Source organism: Chiloscyllium punctatum, chromosome 36 (genome assembly GCF_047496795.1).
Source record: "Chiloscyllium punctatum isolate Juve2018m chromosome 36, sChiPun1.3, whole genome shotgun sequence".
Lineage (NCBI taxonomy): Eukaryota > Metazoa > Chordata > Chondrichthyes > Orectolobiformes > Hemiscylliidae > Chiloscyllium > Chiloscyllium punctatum.
In genome coordinates this window covers 25795269-25818841 of record NC_092774.1, presented here as the reverse complement: position 1 = coordinate 25818841, position 23573 = coordinate 25795269, and the positions used below count along the sequence as shown (strand labels likewise).

Here is a 23573-nt window from a genome sequence, read left to right as displayed (position 1 = left end):
CGTTGCCCGAGTAAAGGGAAGACCTTTTAGAATGGAGATAAGGAGAAACTTCTTCAGCCAGAGAGCAGTGAATCTGTGGATGTCACAGAAGACTGTGGAGGCCAGGTCAGTGAGGATATTTAAGACTGAGATGGAGATGTTCCTGAGTATCAAGGGGATTGAGGGTTACGGGGAGAAAGTGGGAAAATGGGGTGGAGAAACTTATCAGCCATGATTGAATAGTGGAGCAGACCTGACGGGCTGAATGGCCTAATTTCTGCTCCTATCTCTTTTGGTCTCTTGCTGTCCTGGACACACTGTGAGAATTGGGAGCAGGAGTAAGCCATTTGGTCTTTCGAGTCTGCACCAGCATTGAACAGATCATAACTGAATACAGCTAGGTGGACAGTCTGTGACTTTTTCATTGGAGGAGGTTGAGAGGTGACCTTGCAGAGGTTTATAAAATCATGAAGCACAGAGAGGCATGCTTTTTGTGGAACCCTACAGGAGTTTTCTGATCACAGAATCATACAGTACAGAAAAGGCCCTTTGACCCATCAAGTGTGTACCACCAAAATATTACCACTTACACTAGATTCATACAGCTGTACAGCATGGAACCGGACTCTTTGGTGTCCAAAACTAGAGGGCATAGGTTTAAGGTGAGAGGGGAAGGGGGATCTAAGGGGTAACCTTTTCACACAGAAGGTGATGCATGTATGGAATGAGCTACCAGAGGGAGTGGTGGGACTGGGACAATTATAATATTTCAAAGTTATTTGGATGGATACATGAGTTGAGAGATAGATGGTACAAATTCTGGCAAATAGGATGAGATTAATTTCAGTTTAATCAGAGTGGCCATGTTGGATGGAAAGGTCAGTTTCCGTACTCTCCAGCTCAATGGTGGGGACATAACCTGTGTCCACATTCCCCCCTCCACCCTGCCACTTGTTCCCAGGCTCTGACCTACAAAACATCATTGGGTCACCCAGACCCTGACAATTTCCAAATAGCTCCGGGCATTTCTCACAAGCATCACTCAGATTGTCAGCCGCTGTCAGAAACTTTAGTTGTCCTTTTTGTCCAACCTTCAGCACTGGGCGAGCATTCTCTGTTCCCGTTGTGGGATCGTGTTCAAATAGCGACCAAAATCAGCGACTGGCGAAAATACCCTCTTTATTCAGCAACTGCAAGTTGCACAAGTTTGAGATGGTGATGGAATCCCAAAATACCGTCCTGACATCAGCCTCTTTACACACAGTTCTTACAGAGATTAACACTCTGTCACTATGGTGTCTCATTGTTTTATCTATTGTACACAAACGCTGGCTGCTACTCCCAATGGGATTGAGATTGTTTGTATGGTCTGCTTGCAGAATTAAGAGGTGTTAGTCCTTTTGTCTTTTAATCTAGCAAATGTTCTTAAAAATACTAGGCCTGCATGCTCTAAATAAGTTGGATATTGAACCTGCACTGAATAAAAGAAATAAAGGATATTAAACTGCTTACCGCAGCTGGGTTGTGAGACTTGTTTACTATTTGCCGGCCTGAGTTTCATTTATTCCTGCAATTTCACAGAAGTGCAGTCTAGATAGTCAGTTTCTTAAAGGGACAGTGGCTGCGAGTTGAGGAAACTGTTTGATGCTCTGTATCTGTGCAGGTCCCGAGAGGTGGTTGGTAAGGACTGATTAATATCATATTTTTCATGGAGACAAGATCACGGTGGGTGGTATTGTTCTGAATATGTTACTACGTTGACAGTTATTCAGAGTTAGCTTTTGCTGTAGAAATAAGCCTAAACACTGCTTATAGCAAGAGCCGGTAAGAGTTGAAGGTGTGAAAAAGATTTGAAAATGAGTTGAAAGAGGTGTTTTAGTTTAGTCTATCTTGTAATAGTAAATTATACTTCAAAACCACGGTTTTATGAATGAATGAATGAAAAAAGCGTTTGTAAATGGGTTAGTAAAGACACCTATAATACAATATCTCACACCATGTTATCGTCCTGACACAGACTCATGGGGAAGGGAGAAACCGGAGCTAATCTTTACACAGGTAGATTTCTTCAGTCAATCATGTCCCGTATCCACCTCCCGACTCAATTGCGTGTTCCAAATCAGTAAGTGTGTCTTAAATAGGTGCTCAACACACCAGAGAATATGTACCCTTTTAAATCATAATTGAAGTCACACCCACAAAGAATCCCAAAAGTTCTGTACTTGGTGTGACTGGATTGGTGTCTGAACAGATGGCATGACTGACTGAGCACCTTCCTGCAGACAGAGCAGGTGAAAGGCTTCTCCCTAGTGTGGACCTGCTGGTGGGTCACCAGGGTAGATGAATGGAGGAACCCCTTCCTACACAATGATCAGGTGAACGGTCTCTCCCCGGTGTGACCGCGATGATGGCTTTCAAGCAAGGATGGGAATTTGAATTCCTTCCCGCTGTCCCCACATTTCCACGGTTTCTCCATGATGTGGGAATCCCACCACCCCACCCTCTCCAGCTTTGACAATTGATTGAAAGACCACTCACACATGGAACGTGTTCTGTCTCTCACTGCTGCGAATGGGGTTTTGCTATTTCAGGCTGCGTCGCCAGTTAAAGGTCTTCCCACACTCATTGAGGTCTGCGTGCTTCACAGTCACTGATGTTTGAAACTTTTCAAAGCAGACAGGACAGAAGAGAACTAAAATATCCTGTGAGATTCAAAGGTTGATGCCAATGAAATGATCGTCTCTATCAGATCTTGTTTTGAGATTTCTGGCTGTAATTCCTTCCCTTCTCATATCCTGTAATTACATAAGCCATCACTGTCTGTGTCTAACTTGTTCATGCTGATCAGTTATTTTGGATAACTCGAGTCCCATGTGCCAGCACTTAGTCCACATCCCTCTAAACCCTTCATAATTCATATACCCATCCAGATGTCTTTTAAATGTTGTAATTGTACCAGCCTCCACCACTTCCTCGAGCAGCTTTTTTGTTTTTTTTTTGTTTTGGTGGGCGGCACGATGGCACAGTGCTTAGCACTGCTGCCTCACAGCGCCAGACACCCGGGCAGGGTGTGGAGTTGCACATTCTCCCTGTGTCTGCGTGGGTTTCCTCCCACAGTCCAAAGCTGTGCTGGTTAGGTGAATTGGCCGTGCTAAATTGCCCGTAGTGTTAGGTGAAGGGGTAAATGTAGAGGAATGGGTCTGGGTGGGTTGCTCTTCGGAGGGTCGGTGTGGACTTGTTGGGCTGAAGGACCTGTTCCCACACTGTAAGTAATTTAATCTAATCAAAAAGTATGAAAACTTGATGAACAATTCTTCCAGTTAATCACTGGGTATTCAAATTTCTCTTCAAAATTAAAGATCATAACAAAACTGGGTGTCATTGTGGGATTTTGAATCTGTAGCATGTGCTTGGTATTTCAAAGTGAATTTTATCGTGTTAAGTACTGAGACTTTCTGGAGAGGAAAGATTTGTCCTTGTGCGTTTTGCAACACTTAACCAAGGTCAGTTCAGTAGAATAAGCAGACAGATTGATGCTACAGTTGAGAATGCAAAATGTCAGAATTAATGCAGGTAGGAGCACAGCAATTAAGGTTAGAAAGTTAGTCAAAAGTATAAAAACAGGTAGGTAAGTTTTAGTGTGTTTGTTCTGTAGAAACTGAGTCTGGGGATTCAATGACGGAGGATAAAGAGATGGCAGATGAATTGAAAAGAGTTTGAATCTGTCTTCACTCGAGAGGATACAAGTAACACCCTCGAACTAGCTGTAAATCAGGAATTGAAAAGGAGGGAGGAGCTGAAGAAAATTACAATTACCAGGGCAGTAGTACTGAGTAAACCGCTGGAAATACGAGTTGATAAGTCCCAGGTGCTCGAAGGATTTCATTCTAGACTCTTAAAGAAAAACTAGCTAGTGAAATAGTTAATGTCTTGGTTTTAATTTTCCAAACGTCATTAGTTTCGGGGAAGGTTTCCTAAGATTGGTAAACACCTTTCTTCAAAAAGGGAGACCGAGAACAGGAAACTGCAGACCATTTACCTTAACATATGTAAGAGAGAAAATGTTCAAAGCTATTATTAAAGATGTTATGACAGGGCACTTGCATAAGTTCAAGGTAATCAGGCAGCGTGAATGTGTTTTTGTGAATAGGAAATAATGTTGTATTAATTCTTTGAAGAACAGCCTCTTCCCACTGCGACTGAGCCGATGAATCTCCATTGCCGACAAGGACTGAAATCCCTTCCCTCAGTCCCCACATTTCCACGACTTCTCCGCAGTTCTGGTGTCCTTCTGTCTCTCTGTTTCCGATGAACAATTGAAACTGTGATCACACTCAGGAAGCGTGTACAGTCCACCCCCTGCTGCGAACAGTGTAGTGTTTCTTTAGTCTGTGTCACTGCTCCTTCCAACAGTCGGCCCACTGGGACACACTTTCTCTCAACAAGGGGAAAAGATGTACAAAAGTTGAGCAACGAGACAAAATGCAAAAGCAATAAAATGTCAAACCACAGGGGGGAAAAAAAGATTGCGGTTCTACCCTTGTTTTTCCTATTGGCATTTGGACACTTAAAATCTGTCAATAACAGCTGCATCCCCCCAAAGAACATACTGCGCTCGCCCGCCGGTGTCAGCAAAACACTGGGCATGTTCATCGCTGTCCGCAAAAAGAAGACGTGCCACCTTCTTTTGATTGTCCAATAGGAAGCACTGAAGGACCGGAAGGAGATTAGTCCTCCTGCCAATCAGAGTCAGCCCCATTATCTGAATGCGGAGGTTGGACCGTGAGCTTCTGCAGCTGCTCCTCTCTTTGTAAATGAAGATTGAGCTTCACCCCCAGACTGCAATCTCCTTCCTCTGTCCAACATCTGTGAGTACAACATTCTCTTTTCTCGCCACGTTTTTCCATTTATTTTTTTTTTCCATTCAGGGGATCCAGTTGTTGACTTGCTGCATCTGAAAGGAAGGGGAGTGAATCGGGGTGGGGACAGGCTCTGGAAACGTTGCTCCAGGTCTGTGTCGCAATTGGCAAAATAGACAGGCAGGAGGCTGGAAGAACAGAAGAAGCCAGGTAGCATCAGGAGGTGGAGAAGTCGACATTTCGGGTATAACCCTTCTTCAGGATTGGGGATGGGTGTAGGGGGCGACAAAGGGGTGCTGGAGGCAGGATGGTGAAATGGGGATAGGTGAAGACAGGTAGAGGGTACCACCTGGTTGGTCAATGGGAGGAATGGATCTGGTTGGTGGCAGGGAGGAGTGGAAATGGGGGGGGGGGGGGGGAGCTGAGAAGGAAGTCGGGGGGTGGGGATGGGAAGTGAGGTTACTTGAAATTGGAATCTTCTGGGCTGTAGGCTGCCCAGGTGAAAGATGGGGTGCCGTTCCTTCAATTTGTAGTTTGGTCTGTTGTGGCAATGGAGGAGGCCAAAGATGGTCATGTCAGAAAGGGACTGGGAAGGGGAATGCAAATGGGTGATGGCTGTGAGGTCCCGTCAGTCTCTGTGGGTGGACCCGCCTGCGACGCTCGGCGAACCGTTCCCCAAGTTTATGCTCGGTCTTCCCAATGTAGAGAAGACCACAATTGGAAAACATGTGGGAAATAGAGTACCACAATGTGAAGTTATAGCCTTTGCTGTGGAAAAAAAGCAGAAAGGAAGTGTATTATTTAAATTGTGATATATTGGGATGTGGAGAAAGTGAGAACTGTCAATGCTGAAGATTAAGAACATAGAAAAGTACAGCACAGAGGAGGCCCTTTGACCCAAGATTTTGTGCTGAGATTTAATCCTGATGTAAAATATAGTAATTTAGCCCATGCACCCCTCAACTCACTGCTATCCATGTGCATGTCCAGCAGTCGCTTAAATGCCCCCAATGACTCTGCTTCCACCACCACAGCTGGCAATGAATTCCATGCATTCACAACTCTCTGCATAAAGAGACATCTCCATTTTACCTTCCTCCTAATATCTTCAAACTATGACTTCTCCTACCAGTCCATCCTGCCCTGGGGAAAAGTCTCTGGCTATTGACTCTATCTATTCCCCTCATTATTTTGTACACCTCGATCAGATCTCCTCTCTTCCTCCTCTCCAGAGAGAAAGTTCCGGGCTTATTCAATCTTTCTTCATAAGGCAAGCCCTCCAGTCCAGGCAGCATCCTGGTAAACCATCTTTGCACCCTCTCCAATGCCTCTATCTTTCCTATAGTAGGGCGACCAGAACTGGACACAACATTCCAAGTGTGGTCTCACTAGGGACTTGTAGAGCTGCAGCAAAACCTCACGGCTCTTAAACTCGATCCTCCTGTTAATGAAAACCAAAACGCCATATGCTTTCTTAACAACTCTATCCACTTGGGTGGCAACTTTGAGGGATCTATGTACTTTTCCACCCAGATCCGTCTGTTCCTCCACACTGCCAAGAATCCTGTCTTTAATCCTATATTCAGCATTCAAGTTTGACCTTCCAAAATGCATCACTTCGCATTTGTCCAGGTTGAACTCCATCTGCCATTTCTCAGCCCAGCTCTACATCCTGTCTATGTCGCGCTGCAGCTTGCAGAAGCCGTCTATCCTATTGACGACACCTCCAACTTTTGTGTCATCTGCAAATTTACTAACCCACCCCTCAACCACCTCATCCAAGTCATTTACAAAAACTACAAAGAGCAGAGGCCCAAGAACAGAGCCCTGCAGGACCGCACTCAACACTGACCTCCAGGCAGAATACTTTCCACCTACAACCACTTCAGTCGGCCAGCCAACTCTGAATGCAGATAGCCAAATCTCCCAGTATCCCATACTTCCTGACGTTATGAATGAGTCTACCATGGGGAACCCTATCAAATGCCTTGCTGAAGTCCATATACACCACATCCATCGACTGTCGTCGACCTGTCTTGACACCTTCTCAAAGAACTCGATAAGATTCATGAGGCATGACCTGACCCTCACAAAGCCATGCTGACTGCCTTTAATAACAATGTGCTTTGCCAAATAGTCATAAATCTTATCCCTCAGAATTCTTAGAGTCGAAAAATGTGGCACTGGAAAAGCACAGCAGGTCAGACAGCATCCGAGGGGCATGACAGTCGATGTTTTGGGCATGAGCCCTTCATCGGGAAAGATGTGTGGATGTAGAAAGGGGGCCCAGCATCCTTCTACACCAGTCGATGCTGGTTGTCAGACAGGTGCAGCTGTCTGGAGCAAGAAATGAGCGAGGCAAGTGGTATATTAGCAAGAGGAATTGAGTTCAGAAGTGGGGATGTCTTCCTGTAGTTAGGTGTCATTTAAATATACTAAAGGCTGAATTCATCTGATTTTTGAGCAACAATGAAGTGGATGTTTGTGGGGGAAAGCAAGAAAATGGTTTTAAGACCAATATCAAACAGTTACAGAGTCATACAGCACAGAAACAGTCCAACTAGTCCATGCTGACAGTATTCACAAACTAAACTAGTCCCACCTGCCAGTGTTTGGTCCATATCCCTCTGAACCTTTCCTATTCCTGTATTTATCCAAATGTCTATTAAAAGTAGCTATACCTGCATCCACCACTTCCTCTGGATATTCATTCCACACATGTACCATTGTATAAAATAATGTCCATCCTGTCTTTTTAAAACCTTTCTCCTCTCGCCTTTCAAAAGTTGCTGCCTAATCTTGAAACCCCCAACCGAGGGAAACAACACCTACCATTCACCTCATGTATACCTGTCATGAATCTCAACCTCCTGTGCTCCAGTGAAGAAAGTCCCAGCCTATCCACCTAGATGTCGTTAGATTCATATCCAGTTAACGTCTGCTCAATGCTGGTGCAGGCTCAAAAGACCAAATGGCCAACTCCTGCTTCCAATTCTCACCCTCTGTGTCCAAAGTTAAAAATCACACAACACAGGGTTATGGTCCAATACGTTTATTTGGAAGGACTAGCTTTCAGAGCGCTGCTCCTTCATCAGGTGGTTGTGGAGAATAAGATTGTAAGACACTAAATTTATAGCAAAGTTTACAGTGTGATGTAACTGAAATTACATATTGAAAAAGATCTGGATTGTTTGTTAAGTCTCTCCTCTTTTAGAATGACTATGTTGGTTTCAGTTCTTGCTTATGTAAATAGCAAAACCTCTTTTAAAAGTTACATTCTCAATTGGTGTCACGTTGTCCCAGATAACGTATCGAAGGTGCGAGTTTCTCTACGTGAGGCTGTCTGTGCCACAACGGTCAGACTGATTCCAATCTAAAAAAAAGGATTAACAAAATCATGCAGTTTTGTGTCCAGGACAGCAAGCGACCATCAGATATAGGAGCAGAAATTAGGCCGTTCAGGCCATTCTGAAACCATTCAATCGTGTCTAATAAGTTTCTCAACCGCATTCTCTTGCTGTCTCCCTGTAATCCTCGATGCCCTTTTACTCAAGAACCTAACTATCTCAGTCTTAAATATTGTGGCCTCCAAAGCCTTCTGTGGCAGTTAATTCCATAGATTCGTCACTCTCTGGCTGAAAAAGTTTCTCCTTATCTCCGTTTTAAGACTGTGCCTTTGGGTCCTCGTCTCTCCTCCCAATGTAAACATCTTCCCAACGTCCACTCTGTCCAGGCTGTTCAGTATTCTGTATGTTTCAATTAGATCTCCCCTGAGTGTGGGCCTGTTAATCAGCATGAACCAGACCCTTCAGGATGAGGTACAGCAGGGATTCAGTTCAGCAAAGTGAGGGAAAGTGTGTGGGATGGAGATTTTCAGCTTCGAGGGAATAAGAGAGGAAGGAGAATTCACTATAAATTAGAATTGATCGGATGAGCCAATGGGCCGAAGAGTGGTAGATGGAGTTTAATTTACAGAAATGTGTGTTTTGCATTTTGGTCAAGCAATCCAGACAGGACTGACACAGTTAAGGGGAGTGTTGCAGAACAAAGAGCCCTTGGAGTGCAGGTTCATAGTTCCTTGAAAGTGGAGTCGCAGGTAGGCAGGATAGTGAAGAAGGTGTTTGGTACGCTTTCCTTTATTGGTCAGAGCATCGAGTATAGGTGTTGGGAGGTCATGTTGTGGCTGTACGTTGGTTAGGTCTCTTTTGGAATAGTGCGTCCAGTTCTGGTCTCTGAGTAGGTCAGGGATATTTTCCCTGGAGCATCGGAGGCTGAGGGGCAGCCTTATAGAAGTTTATAATGGGCATTGATAGGGTGAATATCCAAGGTCTTTTCCCCAGGGTAGGGGAGTCCAGAACTAGGGGGCATATGTTTGAGCTGAGAGGTGAATGATTTAAAAGGAACCTGAGGGGCAACGTTTTTATGCAGAGGATTGTGCATGTATGGACCGAGCTACGAGAGGAAGTGGTGAGGTTGGTACAATTATATTTAAAATGCACGTGGCTGGATACACCAATGGGAATGGTTTAGACCCATAAGAATCATATGCTGGCTAATGGGACTAGATTAATTTCGGATATCTGTTTGGCATAGACTTGTTTGACCAAAGAGTCTGTATCTGTGCTGTATGACACTAATCATCTTCGGTGAAAGCAGAAGTGTGATTGTGAAGACTGAACTTTCACAGCAGCATTCAAAGATGTTTTGCCCTTCCTGGGAGCAGAAGAAATTACAATGAGATCTTTGATTTGTGAGACAGCAACTGAGTGAGTGTGGACATTTGGGATTTTGGTGGAAAGTGGGAATTCATTGCACTGTGGGGATCAAGCCCTCCCTGCCCAGTCATTTCAGCTGGTGGACGAGACTCGGCAGTTCATGCAGGCAGTCAATCCAGATAATATTTTATAAATTCCTGCTTTGGAAATAGAAACAGTCTGAGTCAAGACTGAGATACAGGCAAACTCTGACCTCATACCTTGAATGCATTGTCTGAGCTGAGATGCCACCTTTTGTTGTAAAGCCTTATGTTATCTTGAGAGGGTGCCTTACAGGAAGTTCTGGGATTTACATATTAATGATACCTGCAATCCATTCTAAAAGATGAAAGACTGAACAATCCCGATTTGTTCAATATATCATTTCAGTGGCAGGCCACAAATGTCTTTCCATAAATTCTGTGCCTTATGGTCTTATTCTCCACAACCACCTGATGAAGGAGCAGTGCTCCAAATGATAGTCCTTCCAAATAACCTATTGGTGTATAACCCGGGCTTTTAATTTTGTCCAGTTTAGGGTGGATTGACCATGCTAAATTACACATAGTGTCCAGGGATGGGCAAGTTAGGGTGGATTGGCTAAGTGCTGGCAAATGGGACTAAATTGATTTTACAATATCTGGTCAGCATGGACAAATTGGACCAAAAGGTCTGTTTCTGTGCACTATATCTCAATGAACTCTGGCTTTCCACTAACGTTTGCCATGTCTCTATCTGCAGTTTCTCTCTTGTGTCTGTGTTAATGGCTTGATGTGTCGGGTTATTCCTCAAGCTGCATTCCCAATTCATCCTGACTTGACGCATTTTGTTTTGCTTCCCAAAATCAGACCTGCTCACTCTCAGCAGTATCCCAATGTTGTGAAAGAGATTAACTTTCAGGTGGAGCTATCCAATATGCAGAGAGATGTCAGTCTTGATGTTTTTGCTTTTCTGCCCCTGCTGAATCAGCACCTTCAGGAGAATTAGTTGGAATGGAGAGAGAACAGAGGTGGGGGGGGGGAGAGAGCGGGATGGCGCTTTCAGTTTTGTCGACTAACAAAAGAAAAGAATATTCTGTGGAAAGTAGAATTGCTTGTTCTGAATTTCTACCCTGCACTGACAGTGGTGACTTCTGTAATCTCTTCTTAGAGTATTTGAAGATCTGAAGCATTGACTCCTGCTCCTCCAATGCTGCCTGACCTGCTGTGCTTTTCCAGCACCGCACTTTGACACTGAGGACCGCAGACGCTGGAGAGTCAATTTCACGTCACTATCTGACAGTCACTCAATTGATCCGGAGCGCAACGATTTTTGACTACAATTCTGTGAGAAGGAGCAAAGCTTTTTGGTTCCTGTTTGAGTACGTTTTCAGTATCAGTGGGACTGGACGAGAGACCCTACTGTTGCAGCGCACTGACTGTGGAGCCTGAAACAGTGATACGGCCTGGAAAGAGGAATTCACAGCAGAGAGGGGCTGTACATGTGTTTGTGGCTGAAGCTTCGGACATGAAGAAACCGTGGAAGTGTGGTAACTGTGGGAAAGGCTTCCGTACTCCGTCTGACCTGGAGATTCATCGGCGCAGTCACACTGGGGAGAGGCCATTCTCCTGTCCCAAGTGCATGAAGGGCTTTTCCCACACCTCTGCCCTGCGGAGGCACCAGCGGGTCCACACGGGGGAGAGGCCGTTCAGCTGCTCCGATTGCGGGAAGGCCTTCAGCCGTTCCTCCGATTGGCTGACCCACCGGTGGGTCCACACAGGGGAGAAGCCCTTCAGCTGCCCCGAGTGCGGGAAGGCCTTCAGTGATTCCTCCAACCTGCGGAGGCACCGGCGGGTCCACACGGGGGAGACCCCCTTCAGCTGCCCCGAGTGCGGGAAGGCCTTCAGCAATTCCTCTAATCTGCTGACCCACCGGCGGGTCCACACAGGGGAAACCCCCTTCAGCTGCCCCGATTGCGAGAAGGCCTTCAGCAATTCCTCTAATCTGCTGACCCACCGGCGGGTCCACACAGGGGAGCGACCCTTCAGCTGTCCCGAGTGTGGGAAGGCCTTCAGCAATTCCTCCTACCTGCTGAGGCACCAACGGATCCACACAGGGGAGAGGCCCTTCAGCTGCCCTGAGTGTGGGAAGGGCTTCAACTGCTCCTCCCTCCTGCGGAGGCACCAGCGAATTCACGTGTCATTGCACGGGGATTGAAGCAGCGACGTTGGAGTGCCATTATCGACCAGTTCTGGGATCTGCTGGGTTTGAATCCCACCGCGGCAGATAGCGGAATTGGAATTTGGTCAGAATCTAACAATGAAACCATTTCTTGGGGGGGGCGGAGGCGGGAGGCGGGAAGAGGAGTGGAGTGATGGAGAAAACCCCCATCTGATTCACTCTCGCCCTTTTTGCTGGGGGATCTGAAGCTGTAACAAAGTTGGGTCACAATAAAGGTTACCTGAACTTACCATCGGGCTCAGACTTTCATTGAAAGCATTTAGCTCCAAAAGGTTTTTGTTTTAAAACGGTTCATTTCTTTCAGCTTCCTGCACTAAGTTTCCAATGTAGTATATCAGATTGAGCAGTGAATGAGTAGCTAGTATCGTTAGAAAATGTAAATCTTTCAGGAGTACAGGTACTGCATCGTTTTATCAACATTGTAAAGTTTACTGGCAGGTGTGGGCTGTGTTCATTCGAAACTCTTACCTTTAAAATTGAGAATAGCTAAAATGATATATTCAGAAACATTGTTAAAGTCTGAAAGCATGTTCAATTTTTTAAAAGAGCTGCTGAAATCCTCTGAAACTTGCACTGAAATATGTGCAGTTCAACCACAGCTCAGGACAGGCTATAAAGGGGGAATGGCTTATTCCTAGTTTTGTGAAATTGGTTTCAACGATGTAGAAATAGTCAGATCCTGCCTATTCAGCTCAAACTCTCAAACCCTGGCAACACCTTTGTAAATATTTTCAGAACTCTTTCAGGTTTCCTGACATCCTTCCGATCGGAGCAAGACTAGAATTACACACAATATTCCAAAAATGACCTAACCACTGTCCTGTGCAGCCACAACATAACCTCCTAACTCCTATACTCAATTAGAGGAAAGTTTTCAAAACCCATACGCAAAAAAAAGGAAAGAATGGAGGGTCAAACCAAACTTTTGAGGGCCAGCTTGGAAGAATCAACACCTCAGGGCATAGATCCTTTTGTTACACAATGATCGTTCAATTTTGTGACCAAAATAATTGGATTCATAATTATTTACACCAGATATTCTCATTATCTCAACAAGAACACAACCAAATTGTTTCCGATAGTACATTTACGTGATTCGATACAATTCCCTGTTCTCAACTTTACCAGGATGTTGCCAGGAATGGTTTTGAGTTATAAGGAGAGTCTGGATAGGCTGGGACGTTTTTCCACTGGAGCCAAGGAAATTGAGAGGTGACTTTATAGACGTTTATAAAATCATAGGGATATAAATAAGGTGTCTTCTCCCTGAGGTTGACAAGCAGAAGGCTCATAGAATCCTAACAGTGTGGAAATAGGCCCTTCGGCCCAACAAATCCACATCGACCCACCGAAGAGTCACCTACGCAGACCCATTTCTCAACATTTATCCCTATAATTAATGCACGTAACCTACACATCTATGGGAAACTGAGCATTGCGAATTCATCCAATCTGCACATTTTTTGGATTGTGGGAAACCAGAGCACCTGGAGGAAAACTACACAGACACGATGGGCGTGTGGAGAATGTGTAAAACTCGACACAGTCACCCACCCTGAGGCTGGAATCGAAGCCGAGCCCCAGGCGCTGAGGCAGCACTGCTAACCACTGAGTCACAGTGCCACTATAGACTGAACCTCTACTATTCCATATCCAACTTACAATTCCTCCAGCTCAAACAGTTTTTCAGTTTCATATCCGGTATATAAAATAATCGGAAGTTTGCAAAACTCTGCTCCGCTCACCTCCAGCCGGAGAACTCACTCGCTGTTCGAAATTCGCGCCCTGTTTCCAGCTGCTCGAGGCCCCGCCCCCACGCGGTGTCCATCTTCAGGCCACGCCCCACGACAACAAGTCCCCGCCCCCGGGCTGCTGTGGACTACAGGTCCCGCCCCCGCACCTCCGCAGCCTCAAGGCCCGCCCCGCGGTGCCTCTGCAACGTCTCCCCGCCCCCACGCTGCCGCGACCTCCAGGCCCCGCCTCAACTGCAACGTCTCCCTGCCCCCACGCTGCCGCTGCCTCCAGGCCCCGCCTCCACGTCGCCACTGCAACGTCTCCCCGCCCCCACGCTGCCGCCAGGCCCCGCCTCTCCGTCGACACTGCAAGTCTCCCCGCCCCCACGCTGCCTCCAGGCCCCGCCTCCACGTCGCCACTGCAACGTCTCCCCGCCCCCACGCTGCCGCCAGGCCCCGCCTCTCCGTCGACACTGCAAGTCTCCCCGCCCCCACGCTGCCTCCAGGCGCTGCCTCCAGGCCCCGCCTCCACGTCGCCACTGCAACGTCTCCCCGCTGCCGCCAGGCCCCGCCTCTACGTCGACACTGCAACGTCTCCCCGCCCCCACGCTGCCGCCAGGCCCCGCCTCCACGTCGCCTCTGCAACACGTCTCCCCGCCCCCACGCTGCCTCCAGGCCCCGCCCCCACGCTGCCGCTGCCTCCAGGCCCCGCCTCTACGCCGACACTGCAACGTCTCCCCGCCCCCACGCTGCCGCTGCCTCCAGGCCCCGCCCCCACGCTGCCGCTGCCTCCAGGCCCCGCCCCCACGCTGCCGCTGCCTCCAGGCCCCGCCTCCACGGTGACTCCGCCTTCATGTGGGATGGGACAGAGGGTTTCGCTTTGTTTCGTTACTGGGCTCTTAATTGATATTGAATTCAGATTCCACCATCTGCCATGGCAGGTTTTGAACCCAGGTCCTGGATTAGAGTGGTGCTGGAAGAGCACAGCAGTTCAGGCAGCATCCAAGTAGCTTCGAAATCGACGTTTTGGGCAAAAGCCCTTCATCAGGAATAAAGGCAATGAGCCTGAAGGGTGGAGAGATAAGCTAGAGGAGGGTGGGGGTGGGGAGAAAGTAGCATAGAGTACAATGAAGGTGAGTGGGGGAGAGGATGAAGGTGATAGGTCTGGGAGGAGAGGGTGGAGTGGATAGGTGGAAAAGGAGATAGGCAGGTAGGACAAGTCATGGGGACAGTTACTGAGCTGGAAGTTTAGAACTAGGGTGAGGTGGGGGAAGGGGAAATGAGGAAACTGTTGAAGTCCACATCCCCAGACCATTACCTGGGTGAATAGTCTGGTGACAATAAAAGTGGGCCATCGTCTCCCCTGAGCATATTAGTGTATTGTGTTTAGAGGTAGCAAAGGAAGAGCAAGGGGCTTCAGCAGCTGAGAGTTTTTTAAAAAATCAGTAAGCAAAGTGAGGATTATGGGGAAATGGCAGGAAAGTGGATTTGATGTTTGCCAGAATAATCATGATCTGAATAAATGGCAGAGTTGATTCAACGGGCTGAATTGAATAGTAAATAGTAATGAGGAAAAGGATACAACTGGCAACTACAGGCCAGTCAGTGTTGGGAAACTTAGAGATTGTGAGGAGTTGGTGGCATTTTGGCATTGTTATTGGATTTAACATTTGGAGTTTGAAAGTGATGCTGCTATGCCCCGAGACAATTTTAAATCAATGAATTTACAGAGGACCCTCAATTATCTGAACACCAATTATCCGAAAATTGGATTATCTGAAGGAAATCTCGAGGTCCCAATAGAAACATTCCATCAAAGCCGTGTTTCCGGCAGTGATCGCATCTTTTATTTACAGTGATTAAACAGGCACCATCTCCAAATGACTGACCTCCCGCCCTTTCTCTGTATATTCCCACAATTTCCCTGCACTTTTACAGAGGGGTGTACCCTAAATCCCGCCATCCTCCCCAGATATTCTCTCCAACGTTGTCCTGTACAGGGCAGACGTGAAAGCTGTCAAAAAGTTGCAGTAAAAGGTTGTGTGTGTAGCTGTGGCTGTGTGCGCGTGCTGTTTGGAGACTTAGCTCACAAGGGCAGCAATAGCAGTCTTGTTGGTGTCCAGTCCAGCTGCCGCAGAGAGGGGTTGAGGGAGGATGGGGGGGGTGGCCGCACGGCAGGTGCAGTGTTGGACTGGTTTGGAGGTGGTGTTGGGGGTCTAGGGGGGGTGGAGGGAGGGTGGGCGCAGTGTTGGGTGGATCGTGGGCGGAGTTGGATGGGGTTGGGGGCAGTGTTGGTCAGGGGGCGGGGCTGGCGTGGTGTTGGTTGGGGATTGGTGTTGGGGCAGGCGCGGTGTTGGGCGGAATGGGGGGCAGTGTTGGTGGGTGGGGGCAGGGTTGGTGTTGGATGGGACAGGGGCAGGGGGTGGTTTTGGGTGGGGCGGGGCCGAGAAGGGTGATATTGGGCAGGGGCAGTGTTGGGCGGGGCAGGGGGCAGTGTTAGATGGGGTTGGGGGCAGGGCCTTGAGCACTGCGTGCTGCTGAAGTCTCCTGAATAGGAAGCAGACTTTAAAAGCCCAGTGGAAAAGCATTTAATCAATTAACCGAATAATCGATTATCCGAACAAAACAGTGCCTGCCCATCACGTTCGGATAATTGAGGTTCCCCTGTATCTGAATTATAAAGCTTATCGCTGCTTCGGTGATCTTATCAATTGTCATAAGTACCTATCTCGTTCACTGATAACCTTTTTTAAGGAAATAAATCTTTTGTCCTTTCCCAGTTTTGTGAATGTATCACTCTCTTGATCCAAAGTCATGTGGTTGACTCTTAACTGCCCTCTGAATTGGCACTTGGTCTTTTGGGAGACAAAGTGCCACATTCCATGAACGAATAAAGGAAAATATTCAGGAGAAAATTTTCAGTGAAGGGAATACTGAGAGCTAGTGATACTGGTTGTGTAACCCAGAGATCTAGGACATCTGAGAACAAAAATTCATCTCCCATCATGGCTGCTAGTGGAATTTATGTTTAACTAATAAAAAGATCTGGAAGTGAAAGTTTGTCTCAGTACTGACAATCAGGAAACCATAATTGACTAAAACAATGATTTGTAGATGTTGGAGATCAGAAACAAAAGGCACAATTGCTGGGGAAACACAGAAGATCTGGCAGCATCTGTGGAGAGAAAACAGTTAATGTTTTGAATCCAGCCAAGTTTTGAAGGGCCACTGCACACAAAACAGTAACACTGTTCTCCAACCATTATTGATTGTTGTGAAAGTGTCCTTCTAGGGAGGGAAATTTACCATTCAGAACCCTACACGCACGCGTGTGTGCATGCACACACCACATAACTCCAGACCTACTACAATGTATTTGATTCTCAGCTGCCTTCTAGCATGTAGCCAATTGTTCGGTCCAAGGGCCATGAGGGATGGTGAGCAAATGTTGGACGTGTTTGCAACAATTACATCCCACAAAATATTTTCTCATAACTGAAAAAGCTCAGGTTAATGAAGGACAGCCAAACCAAACAGCTGTGGGAAGGTCATGCCCAACTAACTTGATTAGTTATAAATATTGTTTTAAAATCCTCTTCAGAGAGAACATTGGTTCCATCACTGTTAGAATTCTGCATGCAATTCTGTGCTTTCTGCTACAGGAAGGAGGTTGTGAAACTTGAAAGGGTTCACAAAAGACTTACAAGGATGCTGCCAGGGATGGAGGGTTTGAGCTACAGGGAGAGGCTGAATAGACTGGGGTTGTTTTCCCTGGAGCTTTGGAGGCTGAGAGGTGAGTTTATAGATGTTTATAAAATCATGAAGGGCATGGATAGGGTAAATAAACAAGGTTATGGGTAGACAAGGCAATGAAGAAGGCTTCCAGCATGCTTGCTTTCATCAGTCAGAGCACTGAGTACAGGAGTTGGGATGAATTGTTGCAGCTGTCACAGATTCCACACAACAACAACAGGACGTGACCCTGCCCTCCCCTGACTGAGCGTCCCTTTGAATATCAGGGGGAAGACACCTCTTTTATTGTGATGATCTGGAACCATGCCATCCTTCAAAAAAGGGCTGTGCTCACGAATATTTGGACAGAGGAAACAAGTTATCGTCTGGGTGAAAATCAAGCATCTTTCAGAGAGAGAAGGAGCAGCAGCTTCAGAAGCTCATGGGTCCAACTTCTGAAAAGACCTTGTCTGGTTTGCAGTTGTTTCTGGGCTTGTAATATCATACTGCAGCGCAATTGTATATCTTCAGTAGAGTGTCTACTGCACTATAGAGGTCTATTCAGCAACTTGAGTCCATGTGAACTCTTTGTGGAGGTATGCAGTCTGCTGATTTATAGCTACATATAATCTATACATATAGATCTTTGGGGATTAAGCCCTCACAGCGCCAGAGACCTGGGTTCAATTCCCGCCTCAGGCGACTGACTGTGTGGAGTTTGCACATTCTCCCCGTGTCTGCGTGGGTTTCCTCCGGGTGCTCCGGTTTCCTCCCACAGTCCAAAGATGTGCAGGTCAGGTGAATTGGCCATGCTAAATTGCCCATAGTGTTAGGTAAGGGGTAGATGTAGGGGTATGGGTGGGTTGCGCTTCAGCGGGGCGGTGTGGACTTGTTGGGCCGAAGGGCCTGTTTCCACACTGTAAGTAATCTAATCTAATCTAATCTAAAAGAAAGAATGTTCCACAGAAAGTAGAATTGTGTTCAGATTTTCTATCATGGACTGACTTTGATGATTTTTGCAATCTCTTTTCACAGGAATATTACAAGAGAAGAATTTGGAGGCAGAAATCTCAGACCAGACATCACTTCAAAGTATGACAGTCACTTGATTCACCAGGATGTGGATATTGATGGCCTTGAAAACAAACGAGAGAAGGTCTATCTGTTTCATTAGGTTTTAAACGTTAGTGTGACTGAAAACTCAGAGTCTCACATACCCACACACCAGAGTAGTGACTGGAAAAAGCTTTACAGACTGAATGAGAGTGTTCCAATTATCAGAGGGGTCACCAGTAACACGACACACATGCTGAAAGCGTGAGTGAATTTTCTGGTCCAACTCGTTTTGGTTTTCTGAATATTGAACTCAGAGTGACGAGGGTGACGAGGGCACCATGGAGAAACCATGGAAATGTGGGGAGTGTGGGATCGATTTCCCTTCCCCATCTGCACTGGAGATTCATCGGCGTTTGCACACCAGGCAGCGGCCGTTCACCCGCACTCAGTGCGGGTAAGGCTTCACTCAGTCACACCACCTCCTGGTCCACACCGGGAGAAACCATTCATCTGCTCCGTGTGTGGGCAGGGCTTCACTCAGTCGCACCAGCTGCTGTTGTCCCAGCGAATCCACACCAGGGAGAAGCCATTCACCCGCACTGTGTGTGGGATGGGCTTCACCCGGTCGTACCACCTGCTGCTCCACTTCCGCGTCCACACTGGGGAGAAGCCGTTCAACTGCTCAGTGTGCGGCAATGGCTTCTGTGATTCTTCCACCCAGCGCATCCACACAAAGGTGCGGCCGTTCACCTGCTCTGTGTGCAGGAAGGGCTTCACCCAGTCGTGCAACTTGCGGAGACACCAGCAACTTCATAAGGGAGATGGCACGGGGGGAGGGGTTGGATTCTGCTGTTACTGCTGCTGTGAGTCACAACCTGAACTCTGTTTAGTGGGTGAAGTGGGAGGGATAAGGGGTTCCTTTATGCTGGACTGGCCACTCTCACATCCACTTTACTTTCAGTGGGGGCTGACGCTCTCTGAGCCCGAGAATGCACCTTATCTCTGGAAATGATCTGCAGAAGCAGATGAAGGACATTTTTCATCCTGGATGGAGCATAATGTTTGTACAACCGTTGCAGGTAGATCTGAAATAGACACATTTGTCTCTGTCCCATTGAGTTTCCAGCACAGGGCTAGGCCGGTCAACTCTGTCAGTGTTTTCGCTCTGCCTGAGCCTCCACCCACCCGTCTTCATTGCCCCCCACTACCATACGGGTATTCCCTGCTTTTTGAAAGTTTGCTTTACAACACTTCCTCAGTGGTTAGCACTGCTGCCTCACAGCACCAGGGTCCCAGGTTCGATTCCAGCCTCCAGCGACTGTCTTTGTGGAGTTTGCACATTCTCCCCGTGTCTGCGTGGGTTTCCTCCGGGTGCTCCGGTTTCCTCCCACAGTCAAAAGGTGTGCAAGTCAGGTGAGTTGGCCATGCTAAATTGCCCATAGTGCTAGGCGCATTAGTCAGAAGGAAATGGGTCTGGTTGGGTTACTCTTCAGAGGGTCAGTCTGCACTGGTTGGGCCAAACGGCCAGTTTCCACACTGTAGGGAATCTAATCTAATATAATCTAAACCTCCCTTTTACAAAAAACCTGCATTAGTACTTATTTGCACTAACCGAAAAAAATCCAAAGAGGATTTTCGCTTTTGAGAAAATGCTTAATATAAATTAATTAATGGTCCTTACTTCTTCGCTTTATGCCATTTCGGCTTATGAAACATTTCATAGGAACGCTGTACTTTTGGATAGTGGGAGAAACCTGCATCAATACAATACGGCACAATCACAGGCCCTTCTTATCTAGTTTAGGCACTACCCCCAAGCCTGTGCTAATTCTTAATCCTGACTTTGACCCACTATTTATTGCCCTTGCGTGGTTTCTATCCCTCTGTTAGCCTCCTGTTCTTGTTTCTGTCAAGATGCACCTTAAATGGTGCAAAGATGCCTGTTTCTACCATTTCCATTGGCAGTGCGTTCCAGGCAACACCCCCTGTGTGAAAACCCTTCCCCTCCACGTCTCCCCTAGGCTCACCCCCTCTTGCCTTGAATCTGTGACCTCTTGTAGTCTCTGACTATCGTAGAACCCCAACAATGCGGAAACAGGCCATTCGGCCTAACAAATCAACACCAACCCTCTGAAGAGTAACCCACACAGACCCATTCCCCTACCCCTATTACTCTACATTTGCCCCTGACTAATGCACAAAACTTACACATTCCTGAACACAATGGGTTAATTTAGCATGGCCAATCCACCCTAACCTGCACATCTTTGTGACTGTGGGAGGTAACCAGAGCACCTGGAGGAAACCCAGACACTAGGTGGAAATATATGCAAACTCCACAGACAGTTGCCTTGAGGCTGGAATCGAATCCAGGTCCTTGGCGCTGTGAGGCAGCGATGCTAACCACTGAGCCACCATGCTGCGCCTATCCAGCCAATCTGTGTCTCTCATCAGTTTGTCAAGGTTGCCCTCAGCTTCTGTCTTTTTAGTGAAAACAATCCGAGTTTATCCCACCTCTCCTCATTATGAGAGCCCTCCCGACCAGGCAACGTCCTGGTGAATCTGCTCAGCACGTTCTCCCAGAGCATCCACGTCCTTCCAGTAGTGTGGCGACTAGAACTGCACACAATATTCTGAATGTAGCTGGAAAAAATAGCAGTACTATAACATGCCAACTTTTACAGCACGCTTGCCTTCATTGAGTGTGTGCCTTCTTGACCACCGTACCTGCCTGCATTGCCACTGTCAGGACTCTGTATGTCCAGATCCCTCAGTATGCCAGTGCTTCTAAGAGTTCTGCCATTTATCATATAAGTTTTGCATTTCCTCCTCTTCTTTTTGCCCTCGTGTCTGTATCCAGCTTCCCCTTAATTGTATTTCCCTTTTTATATTTATTTCCCCCTCCTCAGCCCTCCATGCATCAGCATAACAACATGGGCTGAAATTAGGCCGTTCAGCCCATCGAGTCTGGTCCACCATTCAATCATGGCTGATAACGCTTTTCAACCCCATCGTACACCTAATCCTTGATTCCCTTGATACTCAAAAAACCTACCTGTCTCTGTCTTAAATATACTGAATGACCTGGCCTCCCTAGCCTTCTGTGGCAGTGAATTCCATAGATTCACCACTCTCTGTCTGTAGAAGTTTCTCCTTATCAAAAGATCTTCCTTTTATTCTAAGGCTGTGCCCTTTGGCCCTAGTCTCTCCTACCAATGGAAACATCTTCCCACCATCCACTCTGTCCAGGCCGTTCAGTATACTGTAGATTTCAATTAGATACCCCCTCATCCCCCTAAACTCCGAGTATAGACTGACAGTCCTCAAACATTCCTCGTAGGTGAAGCTTTTCATTCCTGGGACCATTCTGTGTGCAGTTCTGGTCGCCTCACTTTAGGAAAGATGTGGAAGCTTTGGAGAGGGTGCAGAGAAGATTTACCAGGATGTTGCCTGGAATGGAGAGTACGTCGTACGAGGATAGGTTGAGAGTTCTCGGCCTTTTCTCGTTGGAACGGCGAAGGATGAGGGGTGACTTGATAAAGGTTTATAAGATGATCAGAGGAATAGATAGAGTAGACAGTCAGAAACTTTTCCCCCGGGTACAACAGAGTGTTACAAGGGGACATAAATTTAAGGTGAAGGGTGGAAGGTACAGGGGAGATGTCAGGGGTGGGTTCTTTACCCAGAGAGTAGTGGGGGCATGGAATGCGCTGCCCGTGGGAGTGGTAGAGTCAGAATCATTGGCGACCTTTAAGCGGCATTTGGATGGATACATGGATGGGTGCTTAATCTAGGTTAGAAGTTCGGCACAACATCGTGGGCCGAAGGGCCTGTTCTGTGCTGTATTGTTCTATGTTCTATGAATAGTTATTCCTGGAGGAGTCAGAGTGGAATGTGGTGTGGTGCTGTAAACTCCAGAACTTTCTGAACTTCATGGGTCGGCAATAACTCTTTCTGGATCAAGAAACGAAAGGGCCAACGAGAAACTGCGACAAGGCAGTCAAAAAAACACCACGCTGGTTAACCATCCCTGGGAAGGAGGTAAAACAAGCGGTTTCCTGGGACAGACGAGATAACCGTGTTTAATAATGGTGTGACAAAAGGACAATTAAGTCTGTCTGTAGAAGGAAGGCCTGTATGTAAAGGGGTTAATTGCAGGACAAGCTCTTTCAAACAGACAGCTAACCCTCAAGGATAAGAAGGTAAGCTACAGGCCCTCCAGAAGTGTGGAGAGGTGGTGTTAGAATCCAAAGACATGTCACACCACAAATTTGAAAACAAGAAACCTCTACCAGAATTTAACTCCAGAATGATGCTGCAGCAGCAGCAGTACTTGGAAGAACAACACTTCATCGAACTCTAGTCACTTCCAGAGACAGAGCTAAATCCCACCGTCAATCGGGCGATAGCTAAGATGGGGATAGGGGGAGAAGCTGAACTTGCTAACTTGAGAGGTTTTAGTTTTGGTTGCTATGTGAAATAACGTGTAAATGATTGTTTTAGCAGTTGATTCTCTGTCCGATTTCTGAGACAGTAGTCAAATTAAGGTAATTCACCAGAATGAGAGGCTGGGATTAATATTGACTCCATTGCATTCAGCAGAACGTCGTTAATACTGTTATAAAGTGAAGGCTGAACCCCTCTCTTCCCCCACCCTGAGATCTCAAACTGAAACACTCAAAGAGGAATGTGTCGCCCTACAATCTGTAAAATTAGTGTGAAAAGTGGTGTAACTTGCACTGGTGATAGAAATAAACATAAACATAAAACACTGATTTGAAAAAGCAATTTATTTATTTTTTAGATTAGATTACATTACATTACAGTGTGGAAACAGGCCCTTCGGCCCAACAAGTCCACACCGCCCCGCCGAAGCGCAACCCACCCATACCCCTACATTTACCCCTTACCTAACACTACGGGCAATTTAACATGGCCAATTCACCTGACCTACACATCTTTGCAACTTGTGGGAGGAAACTGGAGCACCCGGAGGAAACCCACGCAGACACGGGGAGAACATGCAAACTCCACACAGTCAGTCGCCTGAAGTGACTGACTGTTTATCCAAGTGTAACGGTGGAAAACTGAATTGAATGATCATCAAATCAAATAAATCCCTCCTAACCACTGACTATTCTGGAATAAAACAAGATACTTGTTGTATGCCCCAATAAATGATTCTCACTCACTGAAAAAAATAGAAATTAGTCTCATGGAATTCAGCCAGGTTATATGTC

At 46.8% G+C, this 23573-nt stretch overlaps 2 protein-coding genes across 2 annotated transcripts in view; one reads left to right on the top strand and one right to left on the bottom strand.

Moving 5' to 3' along the window:
• The window catches only part of LOC140460915 (uncharacterized), a 158719-nt gene that overhangs the window by 72299 nt on the left and 62847 nt on the right, over positions 1 to 23573 (bottom strand). The gene's annotated exons all lie outside the window — the stretch shown is intronic.
• The window catches only part of LOC140460047 (uncharacterized), a 49394-nt gene continuing 30450 nt past the window's right edge, over positions 4630 to 23573 (top strand). Inside the window, exons 1-5 of the mRNA XM_072554453.1 lie at positions 4630 to 4847; positions 10742 to 11784; positions 13608 to 14384; positions 18313 to 18433; positions 18648 to 18787. Of these exons, the coding sequence (XP_072410554.1) occupies positions 11099 to 11784; positions 13608 to 14384; positions 18313 to 18433; positions 18648 to 18787 (1724 nt within the window). The 5' untranslated portion in view covers positions 4630 to 4847; positions 10742 to 11098. The remainder of the gene's footprint in view (positions 4848 to 10741; positions 11785 to 13607; positions 14385 to 18312; positions 18434 to 18647; positions 18788 to 23573) is intronic.